The sequence below is a fragment of the Pezoporus flaviventris genome, unplaced genomic scaffold, assembly GCF_033815535.1.
Source record: "Pezoporus flaviventris isolate CSIRO_AGI_PZ_B2104156 unplaced genomic scaffold, CSIRO_AGI_Pfla_v1 ptg000021l, whole genome shotgun sequence".
In the NCBI taxonomy this organism is placed as follows: domain Eukaryota; kingdom Metazoa; phylum Chordata; class Aves; order Psittaciformes; family Psittacidae; genus Pezoporus; species Pezoporus flaviventris.
Window position 1 is genome coordinate 3795252 of NW_026892569.1, and position 26013 is coordinate 3821264.

The following is a 26013-nucleotide window of genomic DNA, read 5'->3' on the forward strand; positions in this document are numbered from 1 at the left end:
GTTCAGGCTGTCTTCACCCTCAGTCTGCAGCCCTGCTCGCCACACTCTCAGGCACAGCCCTGTGCAGCCCACAGACATCCCTCCTGCCTGTGCTGTTTCTTGCCTTGCGTTGAAGTTTGCTCTTCACTGGTGGGAGCTGTTAGCTTGGCTTAGTTACCAGTGAGAAACTGGGAAAGCACGGTGCAAAAATGTCTGCCCTGCAAGGCTAGTGCTCGTGCAGCTAGGAGTGGTGGAACCCTCTTCTGTCTTTACTCATCACTCACTACCCGTCCTTCCTCGGCTGTTCATTGCTCCCATCTCTTCCTGCAGCTGCTGCTGAGGAACCAGCCCTGCTTGGAAAGAGGCTCAGCAAAGACAGTAAGGGCTCGTCCTTGGCACGTTGACACCCAGCCCACCATGCCAGTGTTTCCACAGACCTAAAGAGCCAGAGGGGAAACTTGGGGCAGGACTGTCGTTTTCTGGGACACACCACTTTTTGCCACCTCGGGAGTTTTGCAGAACCACGGCTTGTGCTTTCGGTGGAATTGAAAGATCATGGAGGGATTGACCTGGAAGACCTCGGCCGCGCTATCTAAACGCCCTCGGCTCTGCTCGGGTTGGTGACCTGACCCAGAGCGTTAAGGAGATTCACAAAGGTGGCAGCCGAGGTTTCCGTGGCGGCGCAGCGGGCCCGTGCCCGAGGAAAGGGCGCGGAGCAGGAGCTCTCTCCTGCCCGCCCAGCCCTGCCGGGTGACTGCGACCGCAGCGGCTCAGCGGGGCGAGGCAGGGGTTTGGCCGTCCAGCCCCGCACGGAGCGGGCCCGCGCGTCCCCCACCGGTACCTGCCTCCCCTCACGCGGGCAGGACGGGGCCGCACGGCCGCGCTCTGCCCTGACGGGCTCCCGCCCACAGCAGGCCCCGGCGGCACCCCTGGCTTCGGCCTCGCTGCCCCGGGGACGGGCAGGCGACAAGCCCTCCGAGGGGGAAGGGAGGGGAAAGGAAGGGGCCACCCGCCACCGCCGGCTGAGAGGAGCCAGCCCTCCCGCTGCGATGGGGTACCCCTGCGGGGGGCAGCGCCTGCGGCGCTGAGGAGAAAGAGGGCGGGAGGCGGCCCGAAGGGGCTCCTGGCCGGGGGCGGCGCGGCGCGGGGGGCGCTCCCCACTCTCCTCCCCGCCGGGGCTGGCGGCGGGGCCGCCCCCATTGGCCGCGGTGCGGCGGTGAGCTCCGCCCGCCGGAGCGGCGCGGCGCGGGGAGGGAGAGAAGGGAGGAGGAGGGAGGGCGCCGGGCTGCGCTGCTAGTCTGGAGCGGAGCCTGGCAGCGGCAGGAGCGGCGGCGCGGGGGTGCGGAGCAGCCGGAGCCTGCTGGACGGAGGCAGCCCCGTCCCCCTCCCCCTCGCCTCTTTCTTTGTGCGCAGGGCAGGGGCGGCCCCGATCCATGGTCATGGGCGACAAGAAGAGCCCGACCAGGTGAGCGGGGGCGCGGGGGGCGCGGGGAGAGGCACCTAAGATGGAGGGAGCGCGGCGAGGGCCGCCCCTGGCCGCTCCGCACCCTGCCCCAGCGGCGACGGCGGGCCCGGCCCGGCTCGGCGCTGGCGCGGCGGGAGGGGATGGCGGTGGGTAGGCCCGTGGCTGGCAGTTCCGTGCGTGTGCTCTGCCGCGGGGGGGGCGGCGAGGGGCTCCCTAAGATGGAGGGAACGCTGGGAGGGGGGCGGTGAGCCCGCGCCAGCCGGGCAGGTACGCGGGGGGTCGGGGCGGAGGGGGGTTGCTTCAGGCGGGGAGGGAGCGAAGGAGGCTCCTAAGATGGAGGGAGCGTGGAAGGGCAGCGGGAGGAGCAGTGCCGGTGTTTCCCTGCCTGCCGCCGGTACCAGGGCTGGTGTGGTGAGAGAGCAGCCATGGCGGCTCCGCTCGCTCGCACTCCCGCTCCGCGCACTCGCTGCTCCCAGACAAAGGGAGGTTTAACAAGGTGGAGGAGGGAACGCGCCTCCCAGCCTTCAAACTCTCCCACCCTCTTTCCGAGGGGAGGGGGGCGGCCCCCGCCGCGGTGTAGGGGGCGCAGGGGGACGCGCCCGGCCCGACCCGGCTGGGTTCGGCCCGGCTCGGCTGGGCCCTCCCGCGGCGCGGGGCTGGGGGCGGAGCGCGGGGCCGCACCGCACCTCTCCGGGCGCCGGCCCCGGTAGGTGTTTGTCGGCTGTTCCCCGGCGCGGGGCGGGGGGAGCGGCGGTGAGAGCGGGCGCTGGGTTTCGGGGCTCTGTAACATGGTTTCTCATGTGTGTGTTTTCTTTCTCTCCTCCTCCTCTCCCTCCTCCCTCCGCCGCCTCTCTCCTCCTCCCCAAACACACACGTACACACACGCTTCCCCTCTCCCTCCCCCTCCTCAAGGCCGAAAAGGCAAGCCAAACCTGCAGCCGACGAAGGCTTTTGGGATTGTAGCGTGTGCACCTTCAGGAACAGCGCCGAAGCCTTCAAGTGCAGTATCTGCGATGTCAGGAAAGGCACCTCCACAAGGTACGTCCGCACCTTCCGACGCGGCTTTTGCTCCATGCTGGGCTGCGCCGACTTGTTGATTTTTTTTTTTTTTCCCCGTGTTCCCTGGATATCGGATGGTTGCATCCCCCCTTCCCCCGGTACGGCCCCTTCTGTCCCCGTTCAAAAGCTTGTGGATCTTAAAAATTCTCTTTCAAGCATTTAATTGGAACTGGAAGACATGTTCTGTGGATGTGTCAGCGACCTGAATCTTTTTGTTGTTCTGTGCGTTTTTTGTTGCTCATGTACTGAGGACGTTTTGGAGATCCTCAGCCAGCCAAAAACATTCTGACCGTGGTTTGGGGCACATGGTCTTCTGTGGTCTGGGTGGAGATTTACCTGTGTTTTCTACAGGAGTAGAAATGACTGAGAATTAGGGGATGAGAAAGGAAACGGCTGATGCTATGTGAACAACTCCCTTCCCGAGATGTTGATCTCTCAGTGTCTTTTGTCATCTGAAAGGGATCGGCTTTATGCTCGGTGTGGGAATGGTGCGGATTTCTGAAAGCTTTAGCTGTTGGGTCTCCCTGATTGCCTTGCACTGGGTAACTGTGGAAGTCTTTGTGAGATGGTGAAGCTGGTGTACAGTAATTTAATTAATTTAATCTAAATACCCCCACCCCCCCCCAACTCGCACTCTCGCAGTTAGTGGGTTCAGAAAGTTTGCCTAGAAATACCAGTTGGCGCTAAAACAGGCATGAGGTGCTCTGCTTATTCTTTCTTTTTCTGCTTTGTTCTACTTTTGATGACTTCTGATTTTGCTCCTGTTGTACCTTGTATATTTGAATTCCATTGCTCTGCCAAGGAAGTAGTCTTTTCCATTGTGAAAGGCATCATTTCCCTCCTTTGAGTGCAGTGGTGTATTGAGATGCTCTCATCAGCAGGCTGTTTGCATGACTTAGCTGTCTTGATGTGACTGACAAAGGAGGTGAAAGCGTGTTTGGTTGGTTATTGTTCACACTGTGCTTTAGACAATGTGAAGTGCCTACATTGTTAATGGAGAGCATGCTTTTGGTCCACTGAAACTCTCGAGTTACAGCAACAGAGAGCACTGTAGCCCTTTACTGTGTATTTTTAGGATGCGTGTTGGTTACAAGTATCTCTGCTTTTTACAGATTAAACAGAGGTCTTGAACTTAAGCATTTTAAATTGCATAGTTGTAACATTGAATAAGGTCGAGCTTTTGGGACAGTAGTGTTCTGTACTCATCTAGAGCTGATTCTTCACTTGTTTTGTTCAGTATTGTTGTCATGCAACTAAACCTTCACAGCACGCTTGATTTCTGTGGGTTTCTGTTTCCTTGGCTTCCCTGTGTGCTCAGGTGAAACACATTGATCCTGCAGTTGCCTGGTCTTTAACTGTGTGTGCTACTACAGCGCGTAGCCTTGCAGTCACGGCGAGCTCTCGCAGCGTGGTGTCAAGCATGTGCATGGGTGTTTGTAGGAGAGCCTTAATGAGATGTAGGAGCCCATATGGGTTGTATCTTGTAGCAGATTCAGTCATTTTCATTTGGCCACCATGCTGATGTTCATTTTGAGAGCTTTTTGAGCAGCTTTCTCTCCTATGCCTTTACTTTTTATTAATGGTAATTTTCAAACTGTTTGTTGAGGTAGTAGGATGTTTTGTCTGTAAAGGGCTATTAAGAGGGATAGCAGTTGATGATTTCAGGTTAAGAGCCTTACTTGCAGATGTGATCCTTTGGTCTAGAACATTGTACTTCTCTTTAGCTTTTAATGAACCCTTATGAATAGCTTCTAATTTTAATTCATTTAATTCATCAGCTTTCTATTCATATTTGCCGCTTTTTAAATTGCCTTTGTTTGGAGAATTTGAGAAAGTATTTAAAATATTCAATGGACCATCATGTCGTCTTGCATATTTGTATAATTTATGAATAAATATAACTGAAAGCAGGAGTGATTGAGCATTGTGAGGGACTGTCGTGTGTTGAGAAGACCTGGGAGGTCAGAGTTCTTTGTGGTATCTATTGCTCTGAGTGTTACAGTATGTGACGTACAAGTCGGTGCCGGGGAAATTCGTCAGAATTTTTTAGCTAAATGACTGATGTAAAGATACTTAACGAGTTATGATTGATAATTTATTACTTGAAATATAAGGTGTTTGTTGAGCTTGACTTTTAAGTTGCAATTTGACAAGTTGATGACACTTTTCCACATTTAAAAGCTGTGCTTCATTTAGGCTTACTTCAGTAACACTTATCAGAAATCTATCAAACTTCCTCTTTAAAAAGCTTAACAAAGTAGTGAAAGACAGACATAGACATGGTGGGGCAACCAGTTTTCATCAAATTACTGTGTGCAATTACAGTATGCCTAGTTTTTCATTAAGATATGATACGACCTACTCCCCCCACCCCTCCACTGTGAAGCCATTTATTTGCTGTAGAGTTTACTTTGGCTGATAAATATTCTCTGATTTGAGAGCTAGTTAGGACGTTGGCTAATTCACACTGCGTGTATTTTTTCAGACTCGATATAATCTGTTTGTGTGTAGGAGGGTTGGCTGGCAGCAGTTAGAAGTTTTACTTTGTCAGATCCAGCTATCCTCTTTCCCTAGGATCTCATAAAGAAGCTTCAAACACGTGAGCTTTAGAGTTGACCTGCCAAGTCAAAATCACTATAGATGTTAAACAGTTAAATTGCACCTGAATACGTTTTCAAAGGACTGTTTATAAATACTTCAGTTTGCTTTTAAATAAAAATTAGGTCAATTCCATCTCAAGAGAATTGGGAGCTGTGGTGCAAAGATTATGTTAAACCTGTAGTACTTGTTGAATACTGGGTTTGTTACAATATGTCACTTAACTCCCTTTCCTCAACTTTATTCTTGTAATTTTATGGTTAAACTTACTGCGCTCTCTTTAGGGCAAGTATGTTGTGCTTTTCTATGGTTTTCCTTTTGCGGGGATTATGGCAAAGATATAAGCTGTGTTCAACACAGCATTCAGTTGGGCAAGAAAGGTGATGTAACTGGCTAGCTTGGGAATGAGCAATGGTGATGTGCTTGCTACAGTGTACAATACTCTTATTCTTTCCCAGAGGTTTTTGTGTTGGTGTAGCAGTGCAGGCAGCTGGTGCTGGCCACCACTTCCACTTGAGTCCTGCAGCTCTTCTGGTGGTTTGCTCTCATGTGGCCCTACCCGCTCCTGCACACACGAGAAGGCTTGAATTAAAACTTCTACCAGGAAGCTTGCTTCACAGACGCGTGTTCCTTCCAGTATCCTTTATGTCTTCAAACACGGAATGAAAGTTTGCTTTGGATTTCCTAGGAATGTGAGGGCAGAATTTGGCCTTGTATTTCTGGTTACCGGGAGCTGTGCATTCCTATCTGAGGGTAGGAGATGGCTCCCTGTTTTCATTTGTTGTTTTTTTTTTTTTGTTTGTTTTTTGTTTTTTTTTTTTAAATGGTATTCTTGCTTCTCTTTCCCTTTGGTTCTCCAATGGTTTACATACCTTGTGTTCCTGTACACCTTGTAGCTTCTTCTCTCCTCCCAGGCACAGCCATGCAGAGTGTTTCTGCATGGGGTTGCTTTCAGACATCATTGTAAAGAAGAATATTTCCCCCTCACTCTTGATTTCACAGAGGTAGTTTCTATTATCTGAAGCTTTCCTTCTGGATAGATGGCAAGCAGTGTGATGTGGTGGAGCTTCTGTGATGTTAATTTTTCTCAACTTTAGGATAAGTGCTTTCCTTGTCTGAACTTCACATCCTCTATCATGAATGTGCCTTGATTATACAGAGGAATGCACTAAAAAATGTCAGTGGAAGATGTGAGAGCAGAAACTGGATGTCTGATGTGCAAATGAACAAAACAGTGGGACGCTGCAGCCCAAAATTAACAAGGTGTAGCATGTATGTCCTCTGCAAGGCATGCACTTAATAAGCATTTCTGTTGTATTTGTTGCTAATAGCTGTATGCTTAAAGTGCATGGTTTGGAGTTTGGATCAAGTGATTTGAACATAGGTTTCATTGTGGAGTGCTCATGGAGCATATGTCAGTAGTGCTTCACTCTTTTGCTACCCTTATTTTTGAGGGCAGGCAGAGCTGAAACCATCATAATTAAAAAGATATATTTTCTCTTGTGTGGGATAGTTGTCTCAGATGTTGTTCTCCTTCAGTTCTCCAGAAAGTTCCTTTGCATGTTTGAAAGATATAAGCTAGCACCGTGAAGGATGTAATCTACTCTCCATGTCACCATTGAAAAGTATCCTCTTGTTCTGCATCCAGGCTGGGCTGACCAGAATAGACACCAGATAGTCCTGCTATTCCTAGAATGACAAATCAGGCTCCTGATCTCTGTACAGCTAATATATGCGCTGCTGATTTGCCATGTATTTGCAGGACTGTTCTGAAAATGTGTATCTGTGGTGTAGGTTGAAAGCAAAGTGGTTTCATTCAGTTCTTTCAAGTTGGATAGCTTTCACCTGCATTAAGCAGGGGGGTTGTTATTCAGCATCATAGCTGGCCTTTAAGTGGGTTATTTTCTATAAAAATGGAGTATGTGACTCATCTGGAGAAAGCTGTTGTCGAGGGGACATTGGTGACTTTACTCTGGGATATTTGTTTTACTAATTGGCCATTCATATCTGTGTTTAAATCATCCATATTTTTCCCATTGATCGCCGAAGTTAAATGGCTCTTGGATCAGGTGGAGCAAAACATTGTCTGTCCCAGCCTGGAGCTGTGCCAGTTCTCCGTGGAGCCTTCCACGTCCTGAGGATGTGTTCCCTTGGGTGATGGATGGGAACAGCATATTTCTGCCTAGATAGTTCTGTGTGCTAGAATACATGAATACCTATATGCAAAATGTTTGCCCACATACAAGTGGTTCTTGAGACTTCTCTTGTCTCATACCAGCACTCCCTAAAAGTAAATCACCTGTTGCAGTCTGAATCTGTAGATGGAGGAGTACTTTTGCTGGGCAAACCTGGCAGGGCAAGAGGAACCTCTTGCAAACCTAACATTTTACAAGCAGACAATGCTGATGGCTCACAGCAAGCCCTGAATTCCGTGACTGTGGTTTGGCAATATACTAAATTTGACTTCATAACTTGTGTTGCTGGAACCCTGGGTGTCTTGGCCATGTGGCTTAGAGTATTGATCCTTTGACTAGATCAATATAAACTGACTGCTGGTAGAGATTCGTGCTATGCTTGCCTTTTAACTAGCATAGTCTGTGAGACTCCATCTGAGGAGATGAAGTTCTTCAGCTTCAGATCAGCTGTTATCTGTCATCCTGATGCAAGCATTAGCTTGGCATAGGATCTGTGTCTTGTACTCTGGCTGTTTGAAAGAGAGTTGTGTCCTGATTTGCTCTTTGCTGGTGTTTGGCTCTGGTATTAATGATCTCATTACCATCACCCCAGGATTTCTCTTGGGTCTCAGCACCTCTGGGAAACCATTCTCAGCAGGGAGGATCCTCAGCATTAGCATGCAGCACCAAGGCAATACTGCTTTGCTATGGTTGTCAGGTTCGGGTACTTGAAATGCAGTAGGTGACAAACACAGTAGGTAGTGTGGTGGGTACTGTCACTCGCTTTGCTTCTACCACATTGTGTTCCTGAAGGTCCTATAAAGGAATAATGCCTCTACCTGTTAGGGTGCTTTTTTATTAGGTAAAAAAGATCCTGGGTAATGGTTGGACTTGATGATCTTAAAGGTCTTTTCCAACCTAGTTGATTCTATGATTCTGTGATTTTTTTTTTTTTTGTTAAAATAAATGGTAAAATCTTTAGCGTGGGTAAGGTGTGTTGTTATTTTTATGTAGATTACCCATTTGAGTTAAGTAATTGTGGGTGGTAGGGTTTAATATTAATCTTTGATTTCTCTTGGAGACTGTATAAAAATCTAACAGATAAGCTGTGACATGGAGCATGTTTATCACTGGTAATATGCAGTGTGGATATTATTCATATTTTTCTTCCTCCGTAGACTGCTTTTTTGGGAGATAGGAATCTAAACCAAAGTATGTATGTGCATGTAGGAGGAGAGGGCATGCAGCTTTCTATTATTGCCGTGACCAGACGTTGTGTCCACTGGGATACTGACCCCTTGCTCTCGGCAGGTCCTTGTGGGGAACTGGTAGGCAGAGGAATGCAGAGTGACTTTTCTCTGAATGCCTTTCTTAATTGCCCTGATTGTTTCATGATCCCATCATCTGGCTGTGGAAGGGCTGCTGCCTTTGCACCCTGATGTGGCTTTGTCTAGCAAGTAGAACCTTGCATGAAATGAAAATAAAGCATGCAGTGTTGCTTAGAGTAGGAGAGAGGAGGGAAGTGGTGGATGCAAAACATAGTTCTCTGGGGCCACCCATGGCTCCTGCCAAAATGCATGGGACCAAAGACCCATGAGGGATGGGGAGTCAAGAAGTATTCTGTGGGCTAGATGGATTGTTTTGGCTGGATACATCCAGCTTTTGTGCCGCAGCTTGGCCACCCCTGCCATAACTCCAGGCTGGTTCGCTACTGATCATGAATCAGGTGTTCCTTGTACTCTGGCTGCTGCGAGACCTGCTTTGCATTGGCAAAGTGAATGAAATGGCTTTCTTGTTGGTAGGCTTGCTGTTCGTTGCTGTGGTGCTGCTCCTTTTCTTCCTGCTCCATTGGGCTTGAACACATCCTTCTGTGAGCAGACATGTCCTTCCACAGTCCCTTGGTGAGAAACACCAGAGTTCAAGGCATTTCTGGGGAGTCCTGTCGGCGTGCAGGAGCACAGCAGCAGGGCAAGAGTGCTTGCAGAGTGCTCGCTCCTGTGCTCTGATTGTCCTTTATTGTGTGCTTTTCTCCTTGTCTATGTAATTCTTCTTACAAGGAAACCCACTGACCTATTTTGTGGGATTTTGGGTGGTTCTGTAGGTCAGTGGGTTCCAGTCCCGTAATGTAGGTCACTCGCGAGGTGTGCTGGAGTTTCGTAATGCAGAGTTCTGACCTGAAATAAGATTCATACAAACTCGCTGTGACTGTGTCTGACAGCTGTACTTGGTATCTCTTTTTGCAGTAACCTCCTTCACAAGGTAAAAGTCTGAACATTCACAGAGGGAAGGAGTCTTACAGGAGGGTTTGTATTTATTTAAAGTGTGCATGTTTCAGACTGGTAAGGGCAAATTATTGTTATTGCTACTTCTGTTTATTAAGGACATGGCAAAAAAAAGCAGACCACAAATACTGAGTAACCTGTACATGTTACCCTAAGCAGATGTCCAGCATTACCCTATACCGTAGAAATAATATGGAAATACCTCCTTTACATTTATGAAATTCCTCTTAGAGCTGTCACATGCTAAATATGTAGCTTTTTGTGCAGACAGATTTTCTTTACATCAACCAGAGCTCCTTTTGCTTTTTTGGTACATCTGGAGGTCCAACCAAATCTTTAACACTACTCTTCCCATAAGCCAGCAATTAATTAGGAATATGTTCTTTGTAGCAGATGCTAATTGGTACATCAACAGATTCACTGCCTGTTTAACATGGGAAAGATTGTAATTCTGAGTGGCTCAAATATAAATGAGAGGGCAAAGCATCACTTCTTTTTGCTGGCTTGATGAAGTTTTGTTTGAATGTTCGATAACTCTGAATCTTTAGTCGGGTGAATCTCTACTCATTTCTTAAATAAAAAACCCCGACAAAATAATAACAAAACCAAACCAAACTGGTTAAAGCTGGGTGTTGTTTTGATAGTATTTTATTATTGAAATGCTGCCTGTGTTTCTGACAGTTGAAAGTACACCCACAGCCAATATTCTGTTGAATAGCACTGGAAATATATGTGAAGAGGGGGTTGCAGGGATCTCAAGTATGAATTGTGAAACCAGGAGACTTGATTTTGAGCTGTATATGGCCTTATTTGAGATGCTGGTCTCCTGTAGTAACCCCCTGTGATACAAGGATCAAAGTACTAAAAATTTGTAATGATATTCTTCACTGCAGAATCAACAGTCAAATTGATTTTTAACTTTGACTGATAAACATTTTGAAACATACATTTTATGGCAGTTTGCTGAGAGCTGAAAAGTTCCATAGTTGGGTAAGCATGGTACATGTTTTACGTCAGTTACTATATGGTGGTGCAAGCTTCCATATTTACAATTTAGATAGGAATATGGACATGGCAACGTGGATAGCGGGAGTGAGTGTACCCTCAGCAAGTTTGTTGAGACACCAAGCTTTGCGGTGTGGTTGACATGCTGGAGGGATGGGATGGGATCCAGAGAGACCTTGACAGCCTGGAGAGGTAGGCCAGCGCAAACCTCATGAAGGTCAAAAAGGCCAAGTGCAAGGTGTCCTGCACATGGGTCAGGGCAATATGAAGCACAAATACAGGCTGAGCAGAGCAGAGAATGGATTAAGAGCAGCCCTGAGGAAGAAGGACTTGGTTGATGAGAAGCTCGGCGTGACCCAGCAGTGTACGCTTGCAGCCCAGAAGCCATCTGTGTCGGGCTGCAACAAAAGAAGCATGACCGGAAGATTGAGGGAGGAGATTGTCCCTCTCTGCTTCACTCTCCTGAGACCCCACTTGCACTCTCGTGTCCAGCTCTGGGCCCCCAGCATAAGGAGGATGTGAAGCTGTTAGAGCGAGGCCAAAGGAGGCTACAAAGGTGACAGACTGAGAAAGCTGGGGTTGTTCAGCCTGGAGAAGAGTCTCCAGGGTGATCTTAGAGCAGCCTTAAGGTACCTGGAGGGGCCTTTGAGAAACCTGGAGAGGGACTTTTCACAAGGTCCTGTAGTAACAGGACAAGGGGGAATGGCTTTAAACTGAAAGAAGGTTGATTTAGATCAGGTACTGGGAAGAAATTATTTACTGTTTAGATGGTGAGTCACTGAGGCAGGCTGCCCAGAGAAGCTGTGGCTGCCCCATCCCTGGCAGTGTTCAAGGCCAGGTTGGACAGGGCTTGGAGCAAGCTGCTCTAGTGGAAGGTGTCCCTGCCCATGGCAGGGGATTGGAACTGTATAAGCTTTAAGGTCCCTTCCAACCCAAAACGTCCTGTGATTCTATGTTCAGGAGTTCTAGAAACTTTAGTTTTGGGATCTTCCCTTACTGGTTGCCTTTAAATAAAATGAAAGCAAAACAAGTTGGTTTTGAATTCTGTTTAGGGCTAAACAAGGAATAAGTTTTACACATGTTTTCTGAACCAGATTCTTCTTCAGGATTTCAAAGTTACAATGCATTGCTTGCAACATGCAGAGGTGCTAAGTGAGACAAAATATCTTGCCTGAGATAAAGCTGCCTCCTTCAGATCTATATTGTTGAGTACAGACATGAGACTGATCATTTAGTTCAGGAAAAATACTTCAGATTATGATTTTTATGCACATGGAACTCTGTCCAGCTAATTCATGTGAAACTTCACATGGTTGAGCTGGGGAGGTGGACAGAGGATGCAGAAGTACTAGGATTTGGTGACTTCAGCGATGTTGTGAAGTTGCTCAGAACGTGGTAAGCATTGAGCGTGGGTTACCCCCTGTGCCCAGTCCCAAATGTGCAGCATTTTTTTTAATGTTAAGGGGTACTTCTTTATTGAATAGGATTACTGCCTTTTATTTTTTTAATCTATGTACTGAGTAAGTACGTGGAATGATTTATATTTTCTTTTCCTTCTATTTCAGGTGTCAGTAGGGGTAGTGTGATGTTAGTGTGATTTGAGCCTGTGTAAAAGGGGCTGGAATTCACCCTTTCGCAAATCAGCTAGCTAAATATTCTCGAGTTTCCGTTTTTTAATCTCTGTGGTTGTATTCGCTGTCCATGTTTTAATTTGATAAATCTATGTATATGGCAAGTGTTTAATTCCCTTGTTTAATAAAAAAATTACAAAACCCATCTAGATTAGCAGAAGGACATAGGTCTTACTTGTCCTGGTTACACGAAGCATGCCTGTATGTTCAAGTTGTTGGAAACGTGTGCTTCTGCTGAAACATTTGGCTCCAATTATGTATGTTGGAGCTCTTATTCTGAAAGTGCTTTACTGTTTTTTCAGAAGTGGTACTGAGCACTTTCTCTTCCCGAGATGAGATTTCAATAAGAGAGGCAATACATTGATGGATGATGGCCCTGTGATGGAGTCAATCAGCCAGTGCAGTCATTTGTCTCCTGGGGATACAGGGTAGAGCACATCATTAGCAGGAGAAGGGGAGGCTTTCCTCTGTAATGCTAATAGGGCGAGGGAGCTCTGGTTTGTGCCTGTTTGCTGCTATTGCTCAGTTATTACAGGTGTCTTATGGAGAAACAAACCCATTTTCATTTGTTATCTGTAACAGTTGTGGGTATGGATCAATTTAACAAAAATATTTAACGATCTCTAGGAAATGCTTCCAGTATAGCCCTAGTACACCAGTTTGTAAACCTTTATCCCATAAAAGTGCTTGTCATAAAAATGGTGAATTACTTTGGGGGAATTGTGTGTTTTATTGTTTTTACACACAAGTAGCTTGACTTGTGTAGGAAAGACTGGCAGCTGCCCAGTGCCCATGTGGGATTCAAAGGATGGTGTGTCTTAATCAGAGGAGTGTGGAAAGTGAAGCCAGTGGGTTGCAGAAGTTACTCTTAATAGCATCTGATGGCACTGGGTTTCTGTCTAAGCAAAAGGGAAAGCACACGGCAGTGATGGTGGGTGGCTTGTCTGAGGGATGGCTGGGTGGTGTGCTCTGACATGGCAGCAGTTAAAGGTAGCTTGATGTGCTCATCTAAGGAGGTGGTGGTCATCATCCAGCTTTGCTCAGGGAGAATGAGTTAACCTGCAAGTGGCTTTTCCTCGATGGCTGCTTTCCTCCTTCCTGGGCTCTTGCCTCTCTGCGGAGGTGGTGTTGCCGTGGTCCCACTGGGAATAAGCATGGGCTTAGGGGTGGGCAGGAGCACTCCTGTTACAGGATACAGGGCTGCAAACCTTGTGTAAACGGTATCTCGGTGTCCAGAGATGTTTAATTCCCATGTGACACACAATGAAACTATAAATATTGGCAGAGAAGTGTTACTCTGCATGGCTGATGGGTATTTCTTACATACTCACCAGTACTGTGAGCTGGGGCACTGCTTGGTGTGGGGACTTTCCTTCCCTCCACCCTTTTAACTTGCTGTAAGTCACGGACTCTGTGCGGTGAGGTTACTCACATGCATAGGTTTACCTGTCTGTAAAGCAAATGTAGCAATAAGTCTCTACTACATATGGCTTATAGGAACAAATCATTGGAAAATACTTTGAAGTTCTGAAATGTCTTCTCAAAAACTACACGTGAAATCAGATTTAAACCAATGTTTATCTTCCTTTCTCTGAACTGTATATAAAATCACTTAAGAGCAAGAGCAGCAAGAAAGCAAATGATAACTGCTGGAAAAGTGTGGGGGGTAGACTTTGTGCACTTCATTTCACTGTCATGTACAGCTATGTGTTCGCTCCTAAAGCACCAGAGGAATGCAGAGCTGTGTGCTGTATGGCTACTAAAGGCATGGGATTGCTAAGAGTTGCACAATTTGATGTGGGCTAGCAGAGTAGGGAACATGTTTAACCATGGGTGTGGGAATACAGTACTCTGGCAGCAATTAAAAGTCATTAATTAGAAGTACTTATTACCGGAAGTGACTCAAGTTAGTTGTAAGTTGCTTAACTTCTGAGGTCAAGAAGATGTAATGCATCTGAGACAAGCATTGTTAGTGTCCATAGGACTATGGGGCTATCCACAGGGATGGTACGTAATACCAGAGCTCTAACTGTGAAATTCTGAGGTTCATTAAATGACTTAGTGACAGTTTCACATCACCTCTGCACACTGGGATCACACATTTGCATTCAGAAGTTCAGACCCCTGAAGGGTTTGTTGAGGCTCCTTGGTTGCATTGGCTGGGAACGTACAGTTGTGTGCTGGAATTTACACTGCTCTTTTGAGAGTTACTATTATTCAACCAGCAAAGAAGTGATAGTGAAAGATGTATCATAAACAAAAGCTTTCCTGCCATATGAGAATAATGACATTTTTTTTCCAATCACAAATTAACCAGTTGATAGAAAAATCAACAATGGAAAGGGTGGGTGGAACATCATGCCTTTAAAGTGCATATCTCCTCTGCAAGTGCTTGGGAGATCACACCTTCATGTTCAGATTGTGCGTTTATAATGATGCGAGGACAGTCTCACCACTCGTGCCTGGAGAGGCATTACTTCTTCCAACAACCAGGCACATTGTGTAAGTAATGGAAAAAGCTCTGTAATATGGTACCTGTTACAGTTCTGTGCCAGTTCTCAGGGTTTTCCAAATGTGCAGGAAGAGTGAGGGATGACACCTGGCAGTAGTTGGGTTTTATTTACAGCTCTTGAGTTTTTCCCCCTCTTGCCATTTTGTTTTTGCATTGTAAGCCAGACTGACTTTCCCACTAGCACTCTGAATTAAAAGCTATGAAATTGCACAGTTATGTACTACACTTACTTGTTTTTAAAAGCCTGTCACAAGCATGGATGGTGTTTTTTTTTCTTCCCATGAAGGCATATAATGTAAGGAACAGGTTTACTTAGTCATGGGTGTGGGAATATAGATGCCGTGCAAAGAAATCAGTTTAATAACAGTTGGTTGCTTTATTTCGGAGTGTGCTAGCGTTTGCAAATCTGTCTTGATTCGACACGTAGCTGATACTTGTGGAGAATGTGACCTTTTTATTACTTGCATTGATTTTTCCCAGTGGTGTCCAGAGTTCTCAGAAATCAGTGCAGCACTTTGTCGTCAGCTGAAAGGGCTGGATCAGGCCTCCAAGACTGATGCATTGAGAAGAAAGGGAAAAAGTTGACATGAAACTTAACGCAGTCATCTTCTGTGATCTTGCGTTGTTCCAAGACTGTTTTTTTCCTAGCGAGATGTTTTTAATAGATAAAGAATTGAGAAATAAGTTGCAAGTCCTAAATGAGACTCAGGGGAAGAACTTGGTGTGTGTTTGTGGAAGCAAAGGACTCCTCAGACAGCTTGTTGCTCTTGATTGTCCTGGAGCCTCTGAAGTTTGAACAGGGGCTGAGGCTGATAAAACTTTGGATCCAGAGTTGGATCACTGATGGTGACCTTAAATGTCATTTAAGCAGAGACAAACAAAACACCCAGAAAGCCCAACATACTTGCCAAATTATGTAGGGCTGTTTTTTAGGGCTGTAGTTCTCAGTCTCATCTGTCCTAAAGTTTAGCCTTTGTACTGCCAACTGTATAAGGTTCTTGGGTTTGATGTTAGTGTACAAATATGCTAGTCCTCATATACTGATGTGCTCAGAAAGATTATATTCCTTCTCTGTGAAGCTGTGTCCATGCCTTTGTTTATATAGCCAGCAGATTACTAGCAGGTAACAGGGGTTGATTATCAGCGCCTTGCTGCTTTTCCTCCCTGCTCTAGTTCAGAGTGTTATCATTAGCAGCTGTTAAAGCAAGGTTCCTCCTGGAAGAATTTCTGGCTCCAGGCAGAAAAAGTTTTCTTACCAGTTTTGAGCCACTGGGTCTGTTGTGTTTTTTGAAATCCTATTCATCGCTTCACAAAACTGTTTCACGTAGCAAGTACATCTTGCTTCTTGCATAGCCTGAAGAATATCCTGGGGATAGGGAGACATAAAAAATTGTTTAATTGGGCTGCTCTGTGTGTAGCTTATATCATGTTGATTATACGGAAAGAGCTGATTTTATTTAGTATCTTACTGTAGCAATTCTGTGAGTCTTAAGCTGTGCATTTATCTTAGCAAAATTTGATGTGGTGGTAAGCAAGACATGCAAATGTGTTTTGACTTAAGCTTTTAGTTTTTAAGCAAAGATGTTGCAGATCTCTCACCTTTCAAATGTTTGGTAGTCATGCTAACTGAAGTCTTAGAAGGAAAACATCCAATTGGGAAGAAAAAACTTTGTGATTAACACAAATAGTTAATAACTATTTTTATATTTCATTAGATTTGTGAAAAAACATGTCTCAGAGGTTGTTAACAGAAACGGCAAATATCTGAGTAATGTATCAACATTGTTTTAATTAAGAATACATTGATATTCTCATAAAAATTCACTTTTGACATCCAGCTCTTAAGCTAAAAACAAATGTCAAACGTAGCTTTTATACTCCAGAAAAACATGCTCTTCTGCTCAAAAGATGCGCCAAAAGGAATCCCATAAAAATCAATTAGAATAATAGAGTACAGCCATTGCAAAATATTACAATAGTTAAGTAATTAACCCACTGCATGACTTGGCAAGAGGGATAAATAATGCATGTAGAATTGTGTTGGAGCTTGCAAGGAAGATCCATGCTAGCAGAGTTGGATGGGAAGGGCAAAGGCAGAGCCCTGTCTGAGGAAGGGGTCTGCTGAGTCTGGCATGTGATGACTGAAACCTTTTGGTATCTGTGATGACAAAGATGCGAGAGAGATCCAATTTTCTGTTGTTCTTATAATCTCAAGATGGCTTTTGGGAAGAAATCTTCCTTTGCTGTGTTAGCATGGTGATTCCAGTGGCTTCTTGGAGCCACCCAGCTGGTCCTAGATGGGTAGATGTTGGGCTTTGGGGTGTGAGCACAGCCAGCCTTTGGGGGGTCACCTTTTTGAGTAGTGGAGCAAGCACCCAGCTGGGGTCCAGCTGTGCTGCTGGAAGGGTGGGAGAACCCTGAGATAGCACTGCATCGGGGTGCTGATCCCAGCAGCTTGCTACCTTGCTGGCACGCCACTTAATTTCACTGTATTTTACCCACTCTGTTTCACCAGTCTGTATGCCTGGGCTGCTCCTTATCAGCTGTTCATGGGGTCTGAGCAACCTGCTTAGTGCATTTAACATGAGGCTTGGAATCCCATCGACAGTGTGTCCCAGCCCTTGACTGAGCTGTGGGTCTGGTCAGCAGGGATATTGCCTGTTTTTAAAGCGGACAGACGAGGGGTTTGATTTTTATTTTTTTTTTTTCCTTTCAGCTATATCTGAATACTCCAGATCTGTCAGTTGCTGTCAAGAAGATTGTACTTGGGATTAGCGAGCTACTGGAAGCAGTTCGAATCATTGCAGTTAGAAGTGTGCTGAACAGCGGTGTGATTAATACTTACATAATATCACCAACGAGCTTAGGGAACTAGAATGTAACTTGGAAAGAAGCGCAGCCCCATGCCATCCTGTGTCACCTAAGGACCACCATGTATTTAAAGGATGATGCTTTTCTTCCGGGGATCATTATGGTCAGGGCAGGTTTATGGATGTTGTGTTGCTTCCATCAAGAGATGTGGAAGCACCTTTTTGCCCCTTTCCCCCTTCCACCTTTATTTTATCTCTGATGTCTTTCTCATCAGGACCCAAGCACCTTCTCGCCTTAGGCTTGTTGGAGCTATTCTTTGCTTCTGCAATTGCAGAAGTCTTCAATTGCATCGTAATTATTGATGCTACATGAAATAACTCTTCACCTCATGAGGATAATCCATGTTGTTGCATTTTTGAACAGAAGTTTCAGGGAAATCGCACAAGACCTTTCTGTTGCACAGTACTAGTAAAACTCTGTCAGCCCATAACCACTTGTGTTTTTAGGGAAGCTGAAATGCTTACTGAGATTTCCAAAGTAGTTTCTGTTTTGTGACAAGCTCAAACCTGTCTAGAAAAACTGACTCATTCAGCAAAGAAGCAGATGAGGCTGTGCACCTGAGACCTTCTGTCTTGTAGGTATTGAGCTGGAGGTGTAGTGCTTTCAAGTTGTTTATATTAACTTCTGTGAATATCTTAAGCACACAGAGACAGTGATCAAAATTCTGGGTGAGTTTGATTAAAAGATTAATGTAACCATTATTCCCTTGGCTGACTGAATGCTTCAGTTGTCTTAAATGCTTACACTCCAACATTTAAAACCAATTCTAGGTGATGTGTAGATGTGGTGCTTATAGTGGTGATTTGGCAGTGTTAGGTTTGTGATTGGACTTGATGATCTTAAGGGTCTTTTCCAACTTAAATAATTCCCTGAAAATAGGGGAATTATGCTGGTCCAGCACTTGGTATTTCAGTTTCTTGCCTTATCAAATGTATTGATTGGGGATTAATTAGAAAGTAATTGTCATGCCTAAAAAGAGAAACTTTACATTAAAATGTGATACTACTGCTAAGCAAATGTAAGGCTGCCTCCCCTGCAGCTTTGTATCTACATTGCTTCCTGGAGTGTCAGTTTGCTCAGTGTTCACTGCCATTGACCTGAGATAATTAGGAGAAAAGTCTGCTGTTCTGAGGAGATAAATGCAGCTTATGTTTGGAACGTGGCTGATTAGCTCAGTTGTGAAAGTAATTTTATGTCTAGTTTCTGGCAGAATGGATGCTGCCTTTGCAAAACTTGATCTCTCAGTTTTGCTCCCTGATACCCAGTTGAAGCTGTTGGTGAAAATATCCCAGGACTCGGATAACTGAAACTTGCAGTGGACCTCTTCCATTGCCAATGAAAAAGAATATAAGTTAATATAGTTTTTACTTACTGAATCACTTTTTCACTTTCTGCCTGTTTCCTATGCAAATACAAGGCTGCAGTTGTGCAGTGGGTGGGGGTTTGAGATTCCTGGCTGGAGCAGGGGTTGGTGCATGTGGACTTTCCTCTTTGAGAACAGAGTTTGTGTCAGTGTTGGCTGACGAGAGCTGGAGCACACTGGGGCCACCAGCACTATGTGCTGGGGTCTGAGTGGAGAAGAGAGAAACCAGTGGAGGGGAAAGGCCAAATCACAGATGCAACAAGAAATTGAGGAGAAGCAAAATTTTTTACAGGCCTGGCAAAGTTATTTGTCAGAATTGGAAGGTAGGGGCTCGTGGGCACTGGGGTCTGTTGCCAGATCCCCTTTTGTTTTCCCCAGTGCCGCCAGCTGGGCTTCATTTCTTCTGGGTTTTCTCTCCATGGGTTACTTGGACCATTTGTGACTTTAGTGATTGTTTTAGTGTGGGGGCTGTTTTTTAAACATCTTTGTGATGATCACCTAGTTGCATGGTATTTCTTAGGTTTTCCACATGCGATGTTCCACGACTGTATTTGGGCTGACAAAGTACCTCAGGCTGAAGATGGTTCATAAAGGTGCATTTGTTTTTTTGGTGGGGTTTGGGGTTTATTTACTGATCTAATAAAACCATCTTAGGGCTAGATGCTACCCAAACCAAAGCACAGCTTTATAAGTGTGACTGCATCCATGCTGTTTTGTGTTGTGTTGTATTTGTTTTTTCTAGCTGGTGTGTCAACCTCTTTACCTTCTTTAGAGACAGTACTGTAGGGATATTTTGCATGTTTGCCACGTTGTCTTTTCTTAATACACAGTAGGGCACTGTTCCTGATGGAATCTCCAGGTGTTCATGCGATGTCAGTACTTAGCAGGAAGATTTGGGATGGCATGTGATTTTTACAGACTCTTTGCTTTAGAAGCCAAATCTGCAGCCTTGAAAATCTTTGGGACTTTGTGATCTCCCCCCTACAAGGGTATTATTTATTTGGGAAATTGCATAATACTTGTTATGCAAGCGGTCTCCTCTCAGCCTCTGTGTAAGTGCATTATAGAATAAATTAATTTTCTTTTTAAATTCAGGCAGCAAGTGGCACAAAATAAATCCCACAACTGAGATGTTTTAATGAAGAGAGGTTTTAATGGAGGTTGTATTCTGTTTGTAACAGAGGTAAGGCAGAACTGAGCACAGGTCCAAGGAATGTTCACACCTGTTTCTACACAAAAATTCAGTTCACACTGTGCATCTGATTGTGAGAAGTGGTGATTGAGTGGAAAGGTTGTGTTTTGGATAAAATCAACATAGGTCTATTAAATCAAAGTACATTTTTCCTGGAATATTTCTAGTAAACGGCATCTTGGGTGAAATCTATGCATACCTTGCTTTACAACGTCTTATTTAAGGATTTACTGCTTACACTAGGTTCTAGGTCTTTGTGCACATGTCTGTACATGTTCTGAAATAACTCATTTTGTAGACAGCTCTCCTTTTCCTCTGCAGGCCAGTGCATCATCTTGGTTTTGACTTTCCCTGAGAATCTGGCTTTTAAAAAAGCAGGAGTTGATTCAGTGGAGTATTGCTGGGGTTGGAGGACACTGGAGCCCTCATCCCCGCTGCACCTTTGCAGGATTGGGAGGCTCAGACCCCACCCCCTTAAAATGCACTGTGACTGCTTCCCAGCATGAGGTACCTTACAGGTTTTGCATTCAGGTTTTAGCTGTGTGTCTTGAATATATGTGTTCAGTTCAGATAGGGTTGTTTCATGTTGAATGTCCGAGTAGAAGAGTTACTCACTTGAACAAAAGAGACTTAAAATGAAGCTGTTAATTGTCACAGCTGGTGACTTTTTCTCTGTGTGTTGCTGCCAACCAAGAGGGCTTTAAACTCACATCTGAGGCATGAGAAGACCCATACCTCTTGTCTCTACCTCCCTGAGTAAGGAAAGGAATAATTCAGTTATTCTCTGTAATTAGTGTACTTCAGTGGGTAGGCAGGTGCTAGTCTTTTTCCACTGTCTTTAACTTTAGCAGGAGTGTTTGCCTACCAGTATTCTGCCATCACCTCTGTCCCCAGGCATCAAGGATAGTCCTTACCTGCTGAGACCTGTGTAATGGTTGGGCTGCTCCTAACCCTTGTGAAAGGTGGAGACATTCAGGTAAGTAAAAAAAGAGTCCAGGTGTTGTAAAGATGTCTTGTCCAGGCTGAAGGAATTTCAGAGATGCTGTGATTTCAATAACCTGTGAAGTGTTTAGTTGGTCCAGTTTGGTCCAGTTTTGCATGGCTGCCCTGAAAGCAGGCTTGCAGGTCTGATGGTCTGTTTTGTTAACTACATGGTGTTGGTTTAGACTAAGCTTACGTTTTCCAGCAGAAACTGTTGAACTTAAAACTGCAGACCTTCATGACACTAGTAGTATTGTTGCTGCTGCTTTCTGTGAAATGCAGTTACAGGTATTGCAGCATCAAAAGGTTTACTCATCACTGAGGACTTGTAACCCAGGCAAGTTGTTTGTGCACCTGCGTATGGTGTGGAGGGTGTGTGCATATAGGATTAAAATAGTTTAACTGCACAGAGAACTTTGCTGGTCTGTAAAATTCTGACAAAAACTGTTATGAGAATGATTTTCTCCTGTGAATGAACCAAAGGGGAGTAAATGACCTGAAGTTCTTGCTGATACAAAAAAAAATCCCAAAACTATGAAAGAGGATTTTGTTGTTGGAGCCTGTCTTACGAAAGTGCCCTGTGAGTGTGCCTGTGAAGCTGCTGTAGTGGTTGTATTGTTTTGAACTAGTAAAGAAATACTTTGTGAAAGGCCTGGGGCTGGGTTTTGCAGTGGGCACTGTGTGTGGGCATGATTTGTCTGCTGCTTGCTAGTGGGCCAGCTTCATTAGACTTGATGATTCAAGTTTCTTTTTATAAGCTTCTCAGGTATTTCATGTCACTACATGTCAGTCATTGAAATGGCAGTCTTCAGGAGAGAACATCTGTTTGAATTAAAAATCTGCTTTTCTGGGAAACACCTTCTCTTAGTAACTTCTTTATCAAATACTGTGGGAGTCTCTTCCTGGTGATGCAGAAGGGAGAGGAGCACAGGATCCATATGCCCTCCTGCCAGTGTGATTCCTATTTCAGTCAATGCTGCATCCCTGACCATCAGGTCCTTGCAGCTTGTTTTGTCCCATGTGACAATTACTGTGTTGTTTTGCTGCATAAAACACAACCGTGAACTACAGCCTGCTGAGTGTTGGATGTACCCAGCCAGCCGCTGTGACTGCTCACCTGTACTCTGGCTACAGCCACCATGACTAGCATCATTGGAAACAAACACACAGTCTCTGCAGTGGTCAGTGTGGGGCTTTGAAGGCCTGTCCTGATGTCAGATGTTATATCCAGCACTCAACTGTTAGCCACATTACAGTATCGCAAGTTCTGTGGTGCTTTACGCACACTGCAGTCACGTACCTTTTTTTTTTGCTGGCAAGGTGTAGCTGAGATTAGGAGAACAATAGACCTGATTTTACACCTTAATGCAAGCACACTGTTCCCAGAGAAAGTAGAGCATGACTTGTGCTCTGTCAATGCCATCTGTCCCTGGAAATCCCTGTAGAGGAGCTCTACTGTTGGTGTCAGAATGAGCATACTTTGTTTGCAAATGATGTTCAGGATCCAAATTTCCTGCTACAAATGTGTGTATAAAAGGTTTATGTTTTACTCTTCCTTCAGCCCTCAGTAAGTCCTTTGCCTGCCTCAGGAAAAAGTAGTTCACTTGAAGTTGGTAGAACTGGTATCACCGAGGTTAAACTTCAGTGTACGGTGGATTGTCTGAAACAACACTGAAGTGCGTTTGTCTGTAACCAGAGAAGTCTGATGTTTCCCAAGCATTTGGTCACCATACGAGCATCTCTGGGGAGTGTCTGCAGCCTTTGCAGAAGGAGCAGACTTCCTTTCCAACCCGTGCTGGTTAACAGTTGTGTAAGTAGCATTTAAGCTACATGGAGCTTAAGACTGTGTAACTTCATTGGCTTTTCCCTTTTTACCTTCATTACCTTCTTTCACCTTAATGTGACACTTGGGGAAATAGGATATTTTTTTCAAGCAAGCTCTGAGGTGATTTGCTGTGTTTTCCTGTAGAAAAGACTTGAAGCTTTGTCCAAGTTCAGAAGGACCATGGGTACCTGAGTTTTGAAGAGCACCACAGAGCGTCTGTTGGGGTCCAGGACTGCTTATTCGTTTTGGATGAAGCCACTTGCCCTGTGCTGCCCTGACTGCCACTGAGAGAGGAAAGAAGCTGAATAAACAGGGAAATGGTGAAATAAACAGAAACAAAACCTAACCTAGCCCCTGCCTCGGGGCGTGGGCTCATGGCAGTGAAGCAGCTGTTTCAAAGTTAGACTTTCTTTTGTTAAAAGAAGGCACACAAAAGCTTTTCTGCTGTTGTTTGTATGCCACGATGGTAATCTCTCTGTGTTTTTCTGTTATTTGACTGCTTTCAGTTTCATCTGAGAAAACTTATTTGAAAAGGGAACAGTTATTGCAGCATTAAGGTGGTTGCTTCAGTCTTTCCTACCTTGCGTACACCTAAGTTTTCTAGCCAAAGTGATCGTTTTCAGGTAGTGAACTTAAGCCTATGTGTTTTTCTAAGTTATCACTCAGTCTTTAAAGATGTTAAATAGATTTTTGGGGTTTCAGGTCAGGCTGCAAATAGTTGTGCTGGGGCATCAGTGCTCACGACCTTCATTGCTGCTGTTCACCATGACCACTGGAGCTGCCACTGCACTGGTGTCAAGCTGGCTGGCTTTGTGGCTGCATTGGGAGCTGGTGAGGGGAATAGGTGGAATTGAAAAGCCAGTGGTAGGAACAGACAGGGCTGTCTCATGTGGAAGGCTTTTGCTGTTTGTACTCCCTGGTTTTGGTGCACAGCAAGGGTGTGAGCTCCTTAGGAAGTGGTTGCTCAGTTTGGTCCACACTGTTTCCCACAATGGGGTTTGAGTTCTGTTCTTTTCTTGTCTAAGAACAAGGTTCTGTTTTTAGCTTGCTATAACTTGGAAATGCTGTTGATTAGCAATTAGCTGCACAAATCCAGGAAGAAATTAGAGGAAGCAACATAACATAGTAATCTCACAAAGTCATTTTTGTAAATCTCCAAAAGCAAGTGATTTCTCTAATCTGGTAGATGGGTATTGTCAGTGTGGTGTAGTCCTGAGGCTCAGAAAAACTTCATTTGTTTTCTTATGCTGTAGTCATCCTGGAGCAACTCACTGTTTGTCAGTGTATATTTGTAGCTAAATGGAAATAAACTGAACTAAGGTGTCTTGATAAATACACCTGGGACTGGTGCCTGGATATTGTGATGCTGAGAGCTGGGGGATACGCTCTCAGAACCAAACCCAGCACAGCAGGACTGCTTAGTAGTGGTTTTTAAGACTTTCCTTTAGTAGTTCTGTTAACTGTGTTTGCTGTTATAAAATAATTGTTGTAAGTTTGTTAACAGAAAAATAGGTCTACAGTAATGTTGTCTTAAAATCTTTGTATTGAGTTACATAATTGGTAATCTTTATCTTCTCAGATAATTCACAAAAAATCTGTAATCTGACATCAGATATAAAGTAGAAAATCTTTGATGTGCTGTCTGAGGAGGCTGTAGAAGATGTGCCATGTGCTGTGCTTGAGCTCTGTTGTATTTTGTTGTATAGAGGAAGTGAAACTTTGGCTGTGTTTTGTGTGTTTTTTTTCTTCCATTTCCAAGTAATATCTCTGCTGGCTTCTGTATTTCATTAATCTACAAAGAAGTTTCACTTTCATTACACTTTTTAGTTAGGCATGCTGTTAAATTTGCATTTATTTGCTATTTGCGCATTGTGTGGTATTTCCTTTTGTATATTCATCCTGTAAGACTTTACAGTGGGATTTACAGAGCTGATGTTTTGCCTCACACCTGAAAATGTCTCTTTACATAGAAAAATGCCCAAGCCCCAGTTCTTTCTGCCGTATCTAAATGCCAGGCATAAGTACAATTTAATAGCAACCTCTTATACTGAAGAGTGACAACTGACTTGGTGATAACTCATTTTTGAGCCCGTATCTCTAAATCTTCACTGCCATTATTTAGTTAACAGGAGGTGGGTTAAAAAAAAAGCCACTCAAATCCAGAATCTTGACGTGCAGATTTAGAGTCATTGCAGGACTACGGGCAAGTGAGGATGGATGTTTTGTACAGAAAAACCCCATGTTGACTCTCCAGCCTTTGCTCAGAGTATCGTGCTGAATGGTTTTTGCTCTTACCTCATATATTTGCCTCTTGGGAGACAAGCAGTGGCAAACACCCAGACTCACTTCTGTACTTTTTCCACCAGTGAAGTGTAGTAGCTGGAAGTTTTGGGATCCGTCGGCCGTTGCTATGTGGACGCTGTTGGGTCCTGCTTCATCCTGAGATTCTCCAGATGACACAGTGCATTAGGCTGACAAACCCACACGTGTTGCGGGTCAGGCAGGCTGCCAAGTGCTCAGTGCTCAGCCAGCGGGGAGAAAAGGCATTAGGAATCCCAATAATCCGCACATCAGTCTCCATGTGCTGCTTGGTCAGTGGAGACCGAGCGAGTGAGCTGTGGAGAGATTGTGGGTATTAAGTGGGATGGGTAATGAAGGGCTATGCTGGCGCTGATGTGGGGCTCTTTAAATGGAAAATGACTGTAAATGATGGTGCCAGGGCAGTTGGGGTGATTTGCAGCTGGCAGAGGTTCACAGTGTAAGCGGTAGTTTTCAGTAGACCTAACCACTCCTTTAGGATGGAGCACTAGAACTGTTCTGAGGAAATAAGGAAAATAAAATTAACCTTTAACTCAATTTGCTTGTTTTCCCTCCTTGGCGCTTGTAGCAGAATGATGGCAGTTCAGGATATAGTGGTTGTATATGTTCATGTGTGTCTGTATGTGTACAAATATGTGCCATGTGAGAGTATGCAAAGCTGCAGACTAGTAGTCATCTGGATGGTAACTGTGGTAGGACACTCAAGAAGACAATAAAATGAACTTTCCTGAAAAATGATAGTTTTGTCTGGACAAGT

The 26013-nt window shown here is 44.9% G+C and overlaps 1 protein-coding gene across 1 annotated transcript in view; it reads left to right on the forward strand.

Annotated features, from left to right (window-relative positions):
• Nucleotides 1-1247: 1247 nt before the first annotated feature.
• The window catches only part of RYBP (RING1 and YY1 binding protein), a 45054-nt gene continuing 20288 nt past the window's right edge, over nt 1248-26013 (forward strand). Inside the window, exons 1-2 of the mRNA XM_061455724.1 lie at nt 1248-1444; nt 2357-2482. Of these exons, the coding sequence (XP_061311708.1) occupies nt 1413-1444; nt 2357-2482 (158 nt within the window). The 5' untranslated portion in view covers nt 1248-1412. The remainder of the gene's footprint in view (nt 1445-2356; nt 2483-26013) is intronic.